This window comes from Crassostrea angulata, chromosome 4 (genome assembly GCF_025612915.1).
Source record: "Crassostrea angulata isolate pt1a10 chromosome 4, ASM2561291v2, whole genome shotgun sequence".
Lineage (NCBI taxonomy): Eukaryota > Metazoa > Mollusca > Bivalvia > Ostreida > Ostreidae > Magallana > Magallana angulata.
This window is the reverse complement of record NC_069114.1, coordinates 34,389,562-34,406,698: the sequence shown is the minus strand read 5'-3', so window position 1 is coordinate 34,406,698 and position 17,137 is coordinate 34,389,562. Positions and strand designations below refer to the sequence as shown.

General features: G+C 32.3%; 1 protein-coding gene across 3 annotated transcripts; it reads left to right on the top strand.

Annotated features, from left to right (window-relative positions):
- The first annotated feature begins 3,104 nt into the window (after positions 1 to 3,104).
- LOC128180740 (uncharacterized) lies at positions 3,105 to 12,594 on the top strand. Of its 3 annotated transcripts, none has more exons than XM_052848889.1 (5): positions 3,105 to 3,265; positions 5,296 to 5,462; positions 10,390 to 10,498; positions 12,118 to 12,232; positions 12,403 to 12,590. In XM_052848889.1, exons 1-5 carry the CDS (start codon positions 3,170 to 3,172, stop codon positions 12,480 to 12,482), a joined length of 567 nt encoding a protein of 188 aa, XP_052704849.1. In that variant the 5' UTR covers positions 3,105 to 3,169; the 3' UTR covers positions 12,483 to 12,590. The 3 variants fall into 3 exon arrangements, with proteins under 3 accessions (XP_052704849.1, XP_052704851.1, XP_052704850.1); XM_052848891.1 differs by having other exon boundaries at positions 12,379 to 12,519; XM_052848890.1 differs by having other exon boundaries at positions 3,123 to 3,265; positions 5,299 to 5,462; positions 12,403 to 12,594.
- The last annotated feature ends 4,543 nt before the right edge of the window (positions 12,595 to 17,137 follow it).

Sequence of the window (17,137 nt, the reverse complement as noted above, 5' to 3'; positions counted from 1 at the left end):
TTGTTTTAGACACATATATAAATACAGTACACGATTTTTGGAATGTATACATATATCTTATATATTCAATAAAATCAAAAATGTTTTCAAATGAATATGACATTAAAGGAAATATATGAAGCTAGTATTAATTATTCCCTAATAGGGACTGAACAATGCATTTTCATGATGAAGCTGGATTCAGAAAAACTAATTACTTACTTGAAAGAAATGATCCTTACAATCCATTCAGATTAAATCAAATGAGATTAAGATCCTCCGACGTTCCTTGTGGGGTCCTCCTTGATCAAATGGTAATATATTCTTGGACATTTTTAACCCTGTAACATTTCCTTTGAAAGATGATTTCAAAAAGTACCTTTTGAGCGTTGGTCTTTCCCAATTATTTGAAACATATAATATTTTCTTTGAAACTAGATTTTGAAATGTGTTTTTTGGTTTTTTCACTAAATAATGAATCTTATAAAACAGGCAATAACATGCAATTTTGACTACTTAACATCTGATATAGAAGTTTATCCTTTTGATGGTAATTGATTATAGTCTTAAAAGTCAAATGATTTTTATTCTTGACTTGTTGTGTTACTGTATTTTAAATCAATTTAGAAATTGATGGGGCGAGACAGAAAAGTGACAATGTGTTAACATTTTTCGTGGTAAACATCTTACATTCCACGTTAAAAATTGCTCCGTTGGTTTTCATTGCACATTTCTTGGTCATTCTTTAAATTAGGTATTACTGTAAGAATAATTATGTGATGAACGAAAAAGTACAAATACCTGAAGTGACATGTTAAGTAGTTTATCATATAGAAATTAACACGAATTATTAATTTGCAAACATACCATAAGTATTTTATGAATATCGTGTAAAATAATGATAATAATAAAACCCTTTATTATTAAGCTTTTGTTCATTTTAAAAATCTGATTATTATGTCTAAAGCATTTCTTTCAATCATATTGAATATGTATTCTTTTCTTCGCTTATATCGTACCTGAATGTTGCGGACTTTTTTAAATTGAATATTTATTGATCACAATACAAAATACATACATGTATATTATAACCATTTATAATAAAGCTTAAAAGAATGAAAATAAATTGAATTTCATACAAAGTATTTTCAATGTGACGTGTATTAAACTGAATGATAATTCACAGAATGTTTTATTTTAAAATTGAATATTTATTGATCACAATACAAAATACATATATCATAACCATTTATAATTAAGCTTAAAAGAATGAAAATAAATTGAATTTCACAAAAAGTATTTTCAATGTGACGTGTATTAAACTGAATGATAATTCACAGAATGTTTTGTATTTAACTTTTTAAATAACAATGTGCAGAGTCCTATTAAATAATTTAGAATGTCTTAAAATAAAATAAAATACATACTTACTGTCTTTAATTACAAGCTATATTTGGGCGAGGGTAAGAAAACGTGGCAGAGGGCGATGCTTGCCTATCTGCCTATCAACAGTTGAAACCAGAACGCCATGGCGTAAACGAAGCAAGAAAGACGACGTCACAATCGTTTGAACGTTGGTTAAATGTACGAGGCTATATTGGGGCAGTGACCAAACATAGCTTTGGTTTATTTGGTCAACTTTATTCCGTCAATTCAGGATAAAATACATGTACATGTGATGTGTGTATTGTAAAGAGCACAATGGATATGAATATAACAAAAGAGTGTAAAAATGCATTCTTTATTTGAATACACGAAGTTAGGTACACTGATTAAAAAACAATTCATATAAACCGGCATTGTTCTGTAATTTTACAAAATATTACTAATACATGGAAATTCAAACTGAAATGAATTCATTTGTAATTAACCACTTTTCATATAAGTGTTTGATTTTTAAAGCAATAAAAGCATTTTTTTTTATTTTGCTAAAAAAAACTTACTTTCATTTTACATGTAATACTGCATGCAGCTACGATTGATACATACGATTCAAGTTTATAACTGAAAAATGTCACTGAGGAATATATAACTAATTTTTGTACAGGACGACAAATTGAAATTTTGTATCGATCAGGGCCTCAAAATAACTTTTCCAGTTGTATTATTTCAATAAGTTATTTTACTACATTAGAATGATCGAGTCCATAGATAACTGTAGTTTAAGATTACTATGATTAAATCGATGCATTAGGTGCAAAGGAGAGTGACATTGTTTTTTATTCAAAACCTGTGGCTGTTTTAGAGTATATAATTTTCTAAAACCGTTTACGGAAATTTAGAAAATCTAATTCTCAAGGAAGTGCCATTTCTTTGGTATAAATAACGGTATTAAGAAGAAGTTTTGGGAAGGACATTTTCTTTATAGGTCAAAAACTGCGATGTAATGCGGATTAATATTATTCATGAAAGGTGTACATGTTTTCATTAATATTTAACATACAAAACATATTTATGATCACATGCTAAATTAGAAAAGGATTAAACAGTTTTTAAATATAAAGTGATTAAAACTAAAAGGTCCTTATTCACATCAACGCATGAAATTAAGCAGTTGTGTCATTTCAAGGAAATAATTGGTATTAGTCTTCATTCTTACGGGAAGTATTCATTTTTCCAAAGCTTAACGAAACTTTCAAGAAATGAAAAGCTTTAAAAAAAAGAAAGAATTAATAGTTTAGAGAAATGTGAAATAACATGTGGTATCTAAGATTTTAATATCTACTAAATAGTTATTTATTCATTGAAAGTAAAATGCAGTGAGGTTGCATATGTAAATTTTGTTACGTTATCAGTTCAATCCTTTTTTTGTAGAGTAATTTGCTAACATTCAAACAATTGAAATAAATACTTTTTGGGGTTTTATGATTGCTATCGGCAATAAAAAGCATCAAATCTCCTTTTTTATTCGTTATTAATAAAAACTGTTGCAAAAAAGGGGGAAAATTTAAAAGTGATCAACATTGTACGACTACCAGACAAAAGCCATAACTAATGAAATTGAATATGAAATGTCTCCATCTTTTTTTTTTTTTTTACTTTCCCACACAAGGAGGTGGTTGTTTTGAATAATGACATATTTCAATCGATATAAAAGGAGGCCCAGTGCTAGTCATTATGTGACGTGGTAAGTAAGTTTATAAGAGTTGACTCGTGTCGGTAGAGTCCGTAGTGGAGTATATTGGCAGGAATGTGTGCTATGAAAGTACTCGGCGTCTGTTTTATTGTGATATTTGCCCTCCAGCAGCGACTTTTTGTCCGAGCGGAGACAATTGTGAGATATCAGGTACTTTTTCTCTTGATTTTTATTTATTTATTTTTTACCCCGAAACAATTTTTTGACAATTTTTATTTTTTTTCTTCTAAATTATCTTATTAATCTACTTCGACTTTTTACATTTTATTCATTTCATGCATTCACTTTAACGATGTTAAAAAGCTAATAAGACATGTATACGTTTGCGGTAATGAGAATTTTGTGGTATGTGAAATGATTTTTGAAAGAACTTTATCATAACAGAACCGAATTAAAAGAATTATTTCTGATATAATATTCTGTAAAACTTGCACTATAATAAATATACTTTTATTTAGAATAAACGTCGTAGTACATGCACAGTATCGACACAGCAGCCACGAACAAAGTTATATACAGTTTTTAATATACAATTAAATTTAATCAGAAAATTTAAATTGTTTATTATTGGTTATTCATTCAAAAATTGCAAATACATAAATGTGACTGCAACATAATTTTATCAATACACTAACATTGCAAACAAATACAGTTACACGTGTATACACCAACAACGGTATGTTTACTATTGAAATAAACTTATATAATGAAACACATTTTCTTCCTATTCATAAAAGTAACATGATTCCGTTGGTTATATATGTACCATAACCGATACAGTCTTTTGAATTTTGAAATACAGTTTTTTTTTCCTATTCACAAAAGTAACATGATTCCGTCGGTTATATGTGTACCAAAGCTGATACATTCTTTTTGGATATTTCCAAGGTCTTGGTTTCAAGGCTAGCAGATAAGATTAAATGGTAATCTGTCTGCCTTTGATACTCAAATAAATACCCCGGTTTCTCGCAGACTGATAAATAGTTGTTTTTATCCTTATTACTATAGTGCCACCAGTCAAAGAAGTATTTTTAAACAAGAACACATTTGCATTTTTCCTTGATCATTACTGACTTTCTATCAATGTCAGGAGTTTGACCTTGTATGAATGATTCCTTTGACTTTCGTACTTTTCTTTTTTACGTCAGCCCAATAAATAAATATAGCCATTAAATAGATCCATTTTGTAAATGTCACTTTCGTAAATGGTTTGCCATCTGTCTGTAGGGTATGCTAAGAATAATGGATTTTGAGATTTTTGGGTGTAATAAATGTCCAAAAGCTAAATGTATGTAACAAAATTTATGAATTGGATATTGTCTTTTTAAATCACAACGTATATGATTTGCAATGTTTTTGTCAATGGTTTAATATGGTTAACTTGTGACACTGGTAATTTGGAACTAGATTGTTTAATGAAAACGATACTTTAAAGCGATAAACTCGAGTAGCTTATGTTTCATTATGAAAGAAATAGAAAATATCTCTTTCTTTTTTTTTATCTCCGCGAAAAGTCAACAGCTTTGAGATGAGCTATTTACACGTACTGGCTTTTACTGTTCTTTTCTTATTTCCTTATTTTTTTTTATTGTTTTGCGACAATTAGCAAAAAAAGCAAGGTTGTATTTTAAAGGATCATTTTCGTGAAAAAACTATAAACAAATTTTTATTACCAACATGTTGTTTCCCTTTATATAACACAACGAATAGTCTGTTTATTAACATTTTAACAAGATGTCATAATTCTCGTATTCTATTTAGATCTCTTGTAAAACCTAGCCACATCTCACTCAAAAAAAGCATACATGTACGGAAACTTCCGCTCTGTTTGCTGTTAATGGTGCGCCTATGCATTAACATAAGCACAGAACATTTGTAAAATAGTCAATATTTGCAAATTTCAAATAAAACATTTTGTCTGATGTTTATTCTCTAACTGTTGCACTCTTTATGTTGTAATTAACATTTCGTTGGATTTGGAGCACAGTGAAAATAGATTCATACTCTCAGTAATGCTGACTTTACGGCACTTGCTTGGACAATAAAGACATCGTTATTGTATTCATACGACTAAATATGACGTCACGTTTGTTTTATTCATACAAATTTGTAAATACTTACAACTATCCAAGTGTGTATAAGATAATAATGCATGTACATTTGAGGGTTTTTTCTATCAGCAGGAACAGTTGGAAACAGCGGTCTGCGAGGAGAATGCAGTTTGTACCGAACTAATGGCGCTTCCAAGGGATAACTACTTTAGTCTAAAGAGTTGCTCATGTCCGAACGGTTACACGTGCCCAGAGCGACCTGGTACTTCCACTCTACCATTTGGACGCGGGCGGTGGTGAGAAACAAAGCTAATACTTATTTCTAGGGAGTTCCTTTCCGAAGATTTGAATTGATCAAGTCAGTTATCATTTTTGTATGTCACATTTTTGCAGTATTGCCATTGCAATATTGGAAATTGTGATAACTTTTGAAGTCGTTAACGTTTTCTGTCAGAAGTATATGAATCAATTAACAATACCTCGATAGTTTCTTCTGCAACCCCCGTAAAATATGTTCTCGTGCGACAGAATGATCTACCTCACGCTTCATAATTTACGTTTGCTACTACATCAAGTGTCTCAATTTCTCATTCATTAAAAAAAAAAACGAAAGCGAAGACACTGAAAGGCATCACTTTGTTCTCTAGGTGTCACTCCCTATAGACGACTTATCTCATTCTCGTTCAGAATTTTGGTTTTGTTTAATGTGGTTTGAATTTTGGTCCGGGTAATTGCACAAAGCATTCAGTTTCCTCACAAGAAATTATTCCCTTTATAACTATCTCGGAATTCGAATTCTTAGATATATACATGCTCTTATAGCACTAAAGATGAAAGATAAGCCTAGGATGAAGGTCTGCCAGACATGCCGCCACTAGAAACATAGATGTTTAATTTTACATAGGTAATTAAGAAGGTGGCATTATAAACAATGATGAGTTGGTAGGATCCTGCAATACTGATATATATATATGGACAAAACTTAGAAGATTATTCATATGATCGTCAATAAAACTATGTCACTGCTACGCTTTGAAGTACTATAGTATTCGGCAAGATGATTATGTTTGCTTTATATATGGGTGGAAAACGGGTTTAATCCTATATTCCTGTTCTGTCCACCTGGTCAGTATCATTGAAACTAGTCCATCTCCGAGTCTACTATTTGATACTTGGCTTTACCATCATCTTGTGAATCGTAATAAAAGTCAAAATCTTGTGAATCGTAATAAATGTCAAAGAAAACAAAGTGACATTCGACAACTTTTTTATTGTTTCTACAATAATGACCAATCTACACTTTACAAAAGCTATGTCCCTTGGCGCCATCTTTCCAGAAAACCCCAAATTTTACTCGCAGTAGCCTTTGTAGTTTAGAGGTTTGTTTGAAACTTTGTCATTTGACTTTAAAAATCCGTTTCCTTTATGTATTTTGATTGCCCCAGGATAGGTCAACCCACACATCGAAGGAAAAATTCATATTCAAAGAAATTCATCAATGGAGGCCAAGATATATTTGGTTGAAGGGAAAGTTGGGTTTTTCCCTTTGACCTTTGGGTTCCACAACTTTTGCAAAGTGTGGATTGGACTGAACTTATACTCGGCTTCTAAATATATACAAAAGCTAGGCAATTTTCATCTTTTCTTGTGGAAAGGGGGATATTTTTCAATGATAAACCATTATTATGGAGTTTGAGACCAAACGTATATTGATTTATATATCATTAACCGTTATTAAATTGAAAACTTATACTTAATTGACAATGGTAAATATAGAATTAAATAAAAACCAACTCCAAAAAGTGCAGTTCTGGTCTTAACTTTTGGAGGATCATGAATGGTCTTCTATAGCTATAGAATTACGAACAAAATGGCAACTGCAGCGTTAGGGTCATGTGTTTGTCAGTAGAGCAATGGTCTCTGTGTAAATTTTTTTCAATTCCCGAGAGACGTTAATGAAACTATTTTTTCATAACCATTGATTTTTTTATTTTCGAATATTAATGACTTTTGGCTGATTATTTTTTTATTTTTTTTTTTACAATCTTATCTTCGATCAGTTGGAATAGATTGATGGAGGAAAGATTTCGAATAATTTTATTATGTTTGGTTGAATGATGTTGATGATGATCAAGCTTCAATTATTAAAATGATTTTCCCCTTTTTTGTTACTTTATACATAAATCCATGATAATACTCGTGCAAGACTTGAAAAAAAAATCGAACTTTATAATTAAGCATCACTTTTCTAGGAACCTATTTGCTACACATATCTCGATAATTATTCACACTAGTTTTTGATTCAGTCCCTTCAGAGTGGTTGTGGGGTCGAAAACTTGCTCATTAGATCTATAGATTTAGAATTTAATTACTTTTAACCTAAAACTATTCAGCAAGCCTCAAGCTCTGAAATTTGATATTGTTAAGGGTCTTCCGTCTTCTGCGGAAGACTCTACTATTATTCTATTGTTTCTTTTTCACTTTTCTTATTATTCTTAGGGTCTTCCGTCTTCAGCGGAAAACCCTACTATTATTCTATTGTTTCTTTTTCACTTTTCTAATTATTCTTTTAATTCTTTTTTTGTCTTACAAATTTTGTGCAGGCGATTTCTCGAAGATGGCTCATTCGATTTTCTTCAAATTTTGAGGGTTGATGTGTCGGTATCTGAAGTTTGTACCGCCGTTTCAATTTTTTGATAATCACTTCCGGTCGGAAGTTATCGTCCGTTTACGATTTTTAAAAGTCAATTTTGTCGGCTAGAGATCCAAAAAACGAATAAAGATATAGGGCTGAAATTTTCAGTGAAGATAGACATCTACTTAACCTGTTGCAACATGGTCATAAAATCGTCCGCCGTCACTTCCGGTCGTCATCGGAAGGAAAGATAAAAAATCGTTTTTTTCAACTTTTTTCTTTATATATATTTTTTAACGGGTTGATAGAGACTCTTTTACTGATTCAGAATATGTAATTTTTTTTAAAATCGATTGATGCGTTCCCGAGATATTAAGCATCAAATTCCTGAAGCGAGAGTCCGATTAGCTCAGTCGTTACAGTGGTGGACATGTGCCCAGGCGACCTGGGTTCAAGCCCTGGGTGCCGAAATTTTTTTTTCCTAATTTTTTTGGCGTTGATTAACAATTTAGTCTTAAGGTGGCTCTATACACCACTTTTTGATGACGCAGTACGCAAAAAAGTAAATCTGGAAGCATGCAATTCCGGTACTGGCTGATTTAAACTGAGGCGAATTGTATGGGAACCGCTCTTTTGAAAAATTTGTTAAATGAATAGATTTAATTTGATAATTGGAAAATTCATTACTTACAAGTAATGTGGTATGTGACACCTTCAAGTTGTATGGTATTATTTATCGAAATAAACAATAAAATTAAGTATGATTTTTTAAAGAGTTTCTTTACCATCATCGATATGTTGCACCGTAGCGCAGTGGCTTAGTGGGTTCACTGCAAACCAGAAGGTCATGAGTTCGATTCCCTCTGAGAACTATATTTTTTTTTACTTTCCAAAAATTTATAAAACGTATTTTTTGATTTAATACCGTAAAAGAAAATTCTAAACCAGTGAAAATATTTCAATTATAATATACTTTAATGCACATTGATATCGACACCTAAAGGGGATGAGAGGGTTGCTTTGAATTTCTCTCAGGTTGCATACGTAAATCCTATTAGCCTAATCAATGTTCCCCTTTATTTATTTCACTTAGTTTTGCATTAAAGCGAATATATTCACTTATACAGGGCAAAGTCTATAATGAAATATGTATGTATTTATCACTCCTTATATTTAGGAAATTTTCTTCAACTCAGAAATGAAAAATCCCCAAGGTGTTTGGGCCTTGGGACTTAGGAACGATAACCCTTACCTGAGGAACTTTCATACCAAATAAAATTTAAAATATTTTTTGTGTTTATTTGCAATAGTTTTCATTCAATTTTTTACGTCACATTTATTAAAATACATTTTCTTATAATATCAAGCAACTTTTTCAGATGATTTGTCAACAATATAAGAAAATATGAAAAATTATGTTTTGAGGAAATACTAAAAAAATTGCATTAATAACATTGTTAAATGTTAAGAAGTGAAATAATTTTTTTAATGTGTCCGAATGAAATATCCATCATATGACAAACAAATTTCTCTCAATTTGTTAATAGCTGTCTTTTTAATAAATATTTTACAAAAACACGAAAAAACATTAAAAAATTCTTTAATAATACCTATAGTATCCCTATTATCATTTTAATATTTGATAAGTATATGTTTTGTGGTCTTCTATTGAGATTTGGAATAAACTGTGGGTGTATAGAGCCACCTTAAAAGTGAAGGATTTTATCTCATTTACTCAAAAATCGAACGGAAGACCCACTCGTTGCTCGCAACGAGAACGATCTAGTTTTTATTCTTTTTTTGTCCTACAAATTTTGTGCAGGCGATTTCTCGAAGATGGCTCATTCGATTTTCTTCAAATTTTGAGGGTTGATGTGTCGGTATCTGAAGTTTGTACCGCCGTTTCAATTTTTTGATAATCATTTCCGGTCGGAAGTTATCGTCCGTTTACGATTTTTAAAAGTCAATTTTGTCGGCTAGAGATCCAAAAAACGAATAAAGATATAGGGCTAAAATTTTCAGTGAAGATAGACATCTACTTAACCTGTTGCAACATGGTCATAAAATCGTCCGCCGTCACTTCCGGTCGTCATCGGAAGGAAAGATAAAAAATCGTTTTTTTCAACTTTTTTCTTTATATATATTTTTAACGGGTTGATAGAGACTCTTTTACTGATTCAGAATATGTAAAAAAAATTAAAATCGATTGATGCGTTTCCGAGATATTAAGCATCAAATTCCTGAAGCAATAGTCCGATTAGCTCAGTCGTTACAGTGGTGGACATGTGCCCAGGCGACCTGGGTTCAAGCCCTGGGTGCCGAAATTTTTTTTCCTAATTTTTTTTTGGCGTTGATTAACAATTTAGTCTTAAAAGTGAAGGATTTTGTCTCATTTACTCAAAAATCGGACGGAAGACCCACTCGTTGCTCGCAACGAGAACGATCTAGTTTTTAATACTTTTCTACAGAACTCTTTTTGGCCGGACGGTACAAATAGTAAAATAGTAAAATAGTAAATCAATTACCATTAAATTTGTGTACATATGTCTCTGCATCTTAATAGATCAATCTTCATATGTCATTTGTAGGTACGGGCTGTGTCGTCCTGTCTCCGATATCCCAGAATGCAGTCCGGGGGAAGTGGCCAGGAAGCAATACAATGGCGTCCGGGATATTGGCTACCTCAAATATACTCAGGTAATGCAAGGCGTAATTTGCATGAAAAGAATAAACTGTTAATGTGGAAATACAGATAAAGTTTTTCCTAAAACAAATCATCAATAACGATGAAAACTATGGCCATGATACCACAAAAAAGGTGCTCGGAGTAAAAGGAACCAATATATTTTTTTTTAAATTTCGTGTAGCAAGAATTTGCTTTTGCAGACTTTGTGGTTTTTTATTGTATGTTTTTTAATATATTTCCGAAAGTGAAAATGTTATCTGGTAATTTTTTTGTTGTCTTTATCGGATGTTTCTTTGTATATAATAGTATTCGAAAAGGCGAAATCAAGAAATCATAAAAATTAAACGAATCTTACATGTTGATTTATGTAAAACAGCTTAATTTGGGAGAGCTGAAATTGAACAAAAGTGTCTCGAACATTTGCACCCCTCTCCTGCAGCGACAGTTAAAAACTTATATGTGAGAATTTTCCAGTATGATGGTGCAATTTCATATAAAAATACTCAAATGTGCAGTAATGCTTTACTATTATTTGAAATATTTAATCATGTGACCTGGTAAATATCTATAGTCAAGTACATAACTATTTGCGAAAACGATTGCAAAATGGTCAAAGAATAAAATATATTTTATTTATGATGGTCGATATTAGTCATTAAAAGAAAGACATTTAAAACGAAATATAAAACCCCGATTTAAGTTTAATGTTACTCATTAAATTAACTGGCGTCAATAATCATCCCTTTTTTAATCTATATCAGAAAATCCTTCGAGACTACGTATTTTCTTCCGGCAGAAGATAAAGTAGAGAACAGCAAAAAATCGGTCAATGAATTTGCACGACTTTCTCCGGAGACAAATAGGTTGTTTATTTTTAAATAAATCTTTGGAAAGAAGCTGGTTTGCCAGAAACAACACCAGAATTTGCTTCTTCATCATTTAATCTCCAATTAGAACAAACGTACATTGCGGAAATCATGTTGCTTCGATAATAGGGAGAGCACTGGGGCAAATATTAACAAAAAGAAGATCCACAGTTGCAGTCTCAGCAATATTTATTCGAGGACCATTTTGTCCAGAAATTCCAAAAATAAAACCAAACTCTACGTCTACACAGCACGGGAACTGCTCGATTGCTTCGTAATAATTTTATTGAACGGGAATAAAACACCCCCTGAAAAGCTGATTAGAGCAAGCTTTTGCGATCGGTGCGGTGATAATTAGCAAGCTCTATAGAAGATATTTCGCAAACCCAGATGACAACGCACACGGTCCATGCGTTTATAAACAAGGAAGTCTTCTTGCTTTAATCCGACAAAAACCCACATCCTTCCTTTTTATGTTTAGTGAAATTAGGTGCGATGGTTTAATGCCTCTTTTAAAAGTTCATAGCAGTTGCAAGCAATAAAGCTTTTATAATGGCCCAAAATATGGACACAGCCGTTTCGTTTAATTTTATTCGATAAAGGATAGGTAAGGACAGAAATAAACAACGCCATAACCAAGTGTATCTTTACATTATACAAAGGGATAGTGCATGAACTGTCAAGTTTCCAGACAAATTACTTACATGATTTGATGTTGATCAGTTAATTTGATATACATGTATATAATATAATTAACCTTGCAGATTCACTGCCTTTGCCCAGGGGATGGTCAAATTGGAATGGTACCTTCAACTGTGTGGACTAAGACCAGGAGGGATGACCCAAGGGCTGATTCTGTGTTCGAGTTCGAGTGCGCTGGTCAGTTTGGTCCTAAACTTCTAACCAAAGCCCAAAAGCTCGCTAAATATAGCTCTTATATATATATTTTGGCACAATAACTGTGATTAAAAATAACCATACCGTTTGATGTTCATTATTTTTATTTTTTACAATTTTATTTTTAGTATGATTCCTGTGATTTCTTCCAGATCAAACACACAGCGGCAGTCCATCCCGAAAACGCAGCCGAGGGAGAGGGGGGTTCCGAAAATTTTATTTCTATAAATAGGGCTGTTTTATAACAAAATAGACTATTTATAAATCATCCAACGCTGTAGAAATGCTAGTATTTCTTGATGATCTTATGTATATCAGTTTTATATGATATTTATAGAAAATAAATACTAAAAAAAAATAAAGCGTTGCTGGTTGTTTATTGTTGTAAATATTGAATTAAGATTTTCTTGGTTTATAAATGTCATAATTCAATAGACTGGTAATGCTGTCAGGTATTTAAACCAAAATTGAATTAAATTTTTTAAAATGTAATCCAGTCGAAAAAAGTATCAAGATAAACAAATTATTTACAAACAAATTAATTGCCTCTCAGGCAACAATAATGGAATCTTCTTAAAGGAATCAAATTTAATTAATTAATTAAAACTCGTCCTGTTTTTAAAAGGATTGTCTATTTCCCAAAAGGTATTTTTCTGGTTAGAAAGGTGCTGGTAACGAAATAAATCAAAGTTTGATTAGCTGCTGAAGCTAACAGCCACCAACAGCAACCGCTAAGCCCCGAGAAGCTACTGTAATAGCCAATAAAGAAACTCATGAAAAGACCGAAGGCATTTGATCGAAAAATTTCTTTGTATTTCTTATTGGCTATTTCATAACTACGTTGTTAATACAAAAGTTAATGCCATGATGAATGATAAACTCGAAGGAAAACGTTGGCAAAATATAGAAAGATGTGTTTTGAGGTTTTTTTTCTTTTAAGGAAAATCAATCTAAGAATTAATTTTTGTCTACATGTAATTAATTATAAAACTGATATCTTCATATAACCTAATCGTAACAGTAAATAATGTATATGAAGACAAAAACGTTTCAATGTTTCAAAAATCGCATGGACTGTACAGGTAGTTTCAAAACACTAAAAATTGTGCAAAATATATGTCATATATATTTTATAGAGAGTACGTCAACTTAAATCAAAATATTTCGAACCTTGGCTTAAAGGAATTCAAAAGATGTTTAGCTTGAGTTATTAAGCTCAACAAATTAAGTATCAATTCAACATTGCAAAGTAGGATACACTGTAGGTAAGTACATACATTTTCATGTTGGCAGTATGAATCCAAGAACTTACCGGTGTTATATAGTGCCTTTTCCCCCTAGCCATCTTTCCCCCCGGAAAAATGGCTATATAGCAGTTCTTCCCCCCGGAAAAATGGCTATATAGCAGTTTTTCTCCCACGGAAAGCTGACTATATAGTGGGCTTTCCCCCTTTTTATAGCCAGATTACCCCCACGGAAAACCTACTATATAGTGGATTTTCCCCCATTTTTACTTTCCGGCCATGTTTATCGCGGATCATTCGTGACAATAATTTGCAATAACTGATATGATATTAATTTCTCACAAAAAAGGATAACCATGGCATTTATTTTTTTCAACTCCAAATATGAACTAAGGGATGCGCCTTCATAACATGCATGTGTCATCATCGTTTATTTCACCTGTTCTCACCCCTTTTTGGAACAACTTTTACACGGATTTTGGAATAACTCGAATCTTTTTCACCTAATCGATGCTTATCTACAGTTTTGACTTCGACGTTATGAACACGTAAGAACACATTTGAGTGAAAATACGCCGGTTTGGAAATTTGATTTTCCAATGTATTACCATCAATGTACAAGCTTCTCCCAGGGAACTAACTGACCAATCTTGACTTAATTTTGTAGAGGAAGGGAATAAAAAGTGGAAATGTATTACTCCCTTCGTCCAAAAGGCTATCAAATTTAAATTAATACCGTTAGAATTGACGATCTTAAAAACAATTATATATTTCTTCTTCTAAATATCAAACGGAAGACAGGGTGCAATGATATAATGAGAAACTGAAATGTTTTAGTTTTACTTTGATTGATGGGGTTCTAAATCATGGGTAAGGGGTATTTTAATTATGTATTAAAAGCATGTGTAAAGTTAGTGTTTACCATTTCGTTTTAAAGTTACGCATATTCATATTTTTAAGCACATTTCTACGAAACGCGAGATATTATGATGTAAACATTTTATGAGTGATTGTGTATTTTTAAATGATGTTTTTACTTTTAAATGACCGTAAAAATATGTGCATGTGGTTATCTAGAGTTTTTGAGATATGGGGCCCTAAAAAATACATATTCTTTATAACTGGATTTTAAACATCGGGCTCGAAAACAACAAAGGCTCCTACCCTGCATGGGGGCTTAAACTTTTTGTGTCATCTACTAGTGGTATACCACTACCACTGTGAAAATATGGTTAATTGGTCATCTCTAGAATTTGAGATTCGGGTCCCCACTTATAGAACACTATTCAATCATAATAATGGGGTTTTAAACATAGGGCCCTGAAACATCAAGGGCCCCTACCCTGAGGGCTGAAATTTTCAGACTCATCTTCAAGTGGTAAACCACTGCCACTATAAAAAAATGGTGATATGGTCATCACTAGTTTATGAGACATTGGACCCTAAAGAATATGCACTATAATTATTATAATAGGATTTTAAAAATCGGGCTCTGAAACATCGGAAACAAAATTTCTCTAAAACAGAGGTTTAGCCTGGATGAAATTCTCACAAACAGACAAACAGTCTGATAAATTTATCAAGAAATTCTTAAAACATTCTCGTTTAATACAATTTCAGAACACAGCATTATGCATACAAGTGTATAACTTGTAAAACTTTTTTTCAATAAATTACCTAAATTAAGTTCTATGTGTAATTCCATTACACACATGTTCAACTTTCAGCATTGTCTATAAAAATTATAAATCGGCAAAACGAAACTTAACCTGTACAGATGAATGCAGATATGTACATGTATGCAACCTGGGAGTGTAGAAACATTGATTTTAATCCTTACTGGATTTCCATAAATATTTTTTATAAAATCTGAACCAAAAACGTGAGGGAGAAACCCTAGTATGGGGGAAAAGGTACTATATAGTAGCTTTCCCCCCCGGGGGGAAAGGCTACTATATAGTAGGTTTTCCGGGGGGAAAAGCTACTATGGGGGAAAAACTGCTATACAACACCGGTATGAGAACAATGCATGAAACAGGAAAGTTGGCTGATAAGGTTTCAGATTCAATCAGACTTTGGATGAAGGAGTACCACCGGGTGGTACCCGAGCTAGGAGTACATGAAGACTGGAAATAGAAAGAGGATCCTCGCGGATTTCCTCTATGTACATGTTTATTAGCTTTAGAAGGGTTTGTTTGTGCTAGCGTTCGAAACCAGTTAACTCGGGGCGTGAAAATGGTATAATTTCGCGCACTCTCAAACTGGGCTCTTGGGTGTGTTGTGCCCGTAGATGAGGGGTGGGGACTTTCAAAATTGTATATATCTCCACAAATTTTAACCAGCAGAACAAACCATAAATAATAAGAAGACCGAGCACCATGAGTATCTATTGTCAGATTTGGTTAACTTTAAATGATTTTAATTGGAATTGTCTTATTTTATCTGTGCTATTGATGAGAAGATATATCAGTTACAAGATGTTTAAAAACCTCTAGACTACAGCCAAAATATGATGACCCAGTCAACTGATTTTTCTGTTTCTTTAATTCGTTACAGTACTTTACTAATAATATTTTATAATTGCTGTATTTACACTTTTCAACCAATTGGATATGTATGAACTTATGAAAAATAATCGTAAAATCATATCTATTCGTTAAAAAAAAATTCTCGACAAAGTTTTTGGCACATTTTTAGTCGTGTGTGCTCTATAACACACCAATGCTGTGTAGACAGATTATCATACCTACCGCGCGGTTTCCAATTTGTCTGCACTGCCTTATAGGACCGACGACATCCCAAAATAAGCATTCTATGCTTATAATCTATATAAAAATAAGCATTCAATGCTTAATTACAAGTGTCGAGTTCAAAATAGCTATTCTTTATTGGTTTTGATCAATAGACTTCCCAATCAACAAGATATTACAGGACTCTGATCTGATGGATGGTAAAGATCTACAGGTTCCTGCTGTATGGGAGTGGGTGTTTGAAATTAAAATTAATAAATAAATATGATTTCAAAGGAAGGATGGATTTCAAACGATGACATTATGATTGAGCATGCATGATAAAGAGTTCATGCATATATCTGCAATGGAGAGAGAGAGAGAGAGAGAGAGAGAGAGAGAGAGAGAGAGAGAGAGAGAGAGAGAGAGAGAGAGAGAGAGAGAGAGAGAGAGAGATGGAGAGAGTTTACATGTAAGTATGTGTATGTTATTGTCAGATTGGAGAAAGTTTTGTCTTTCGATGATGTTAACCACTTATCAGCGTAGCACAATTGGTTTAAACCGGTTAATCAGTATGATGAAATTTCACATTGATATCTCAAAGTGTCCATACCATAACATGTTTTTTGGTTTATCGTTTGGTGACTTTTTACAATAGCTTTAATGTATTTAAATGAAAAAGACGTCCATAGGGCAGACATACAAAAAAATAAAACCTTGAAATTTTAAAAGCGCTAGCTTTTCAAATCAACAAATTTCCATATTTCCAATGGTAAAATATGAATACTTTCGAAACGACCCTTAGGAAATCGGGGTGATAAATGATTTTTTTTTTATCTGAAAATAATTGATGTAGAAGTAAAACTACATGCATGCTATTTCGTCAGAATATCTACGGTAGAAATAATTAGACT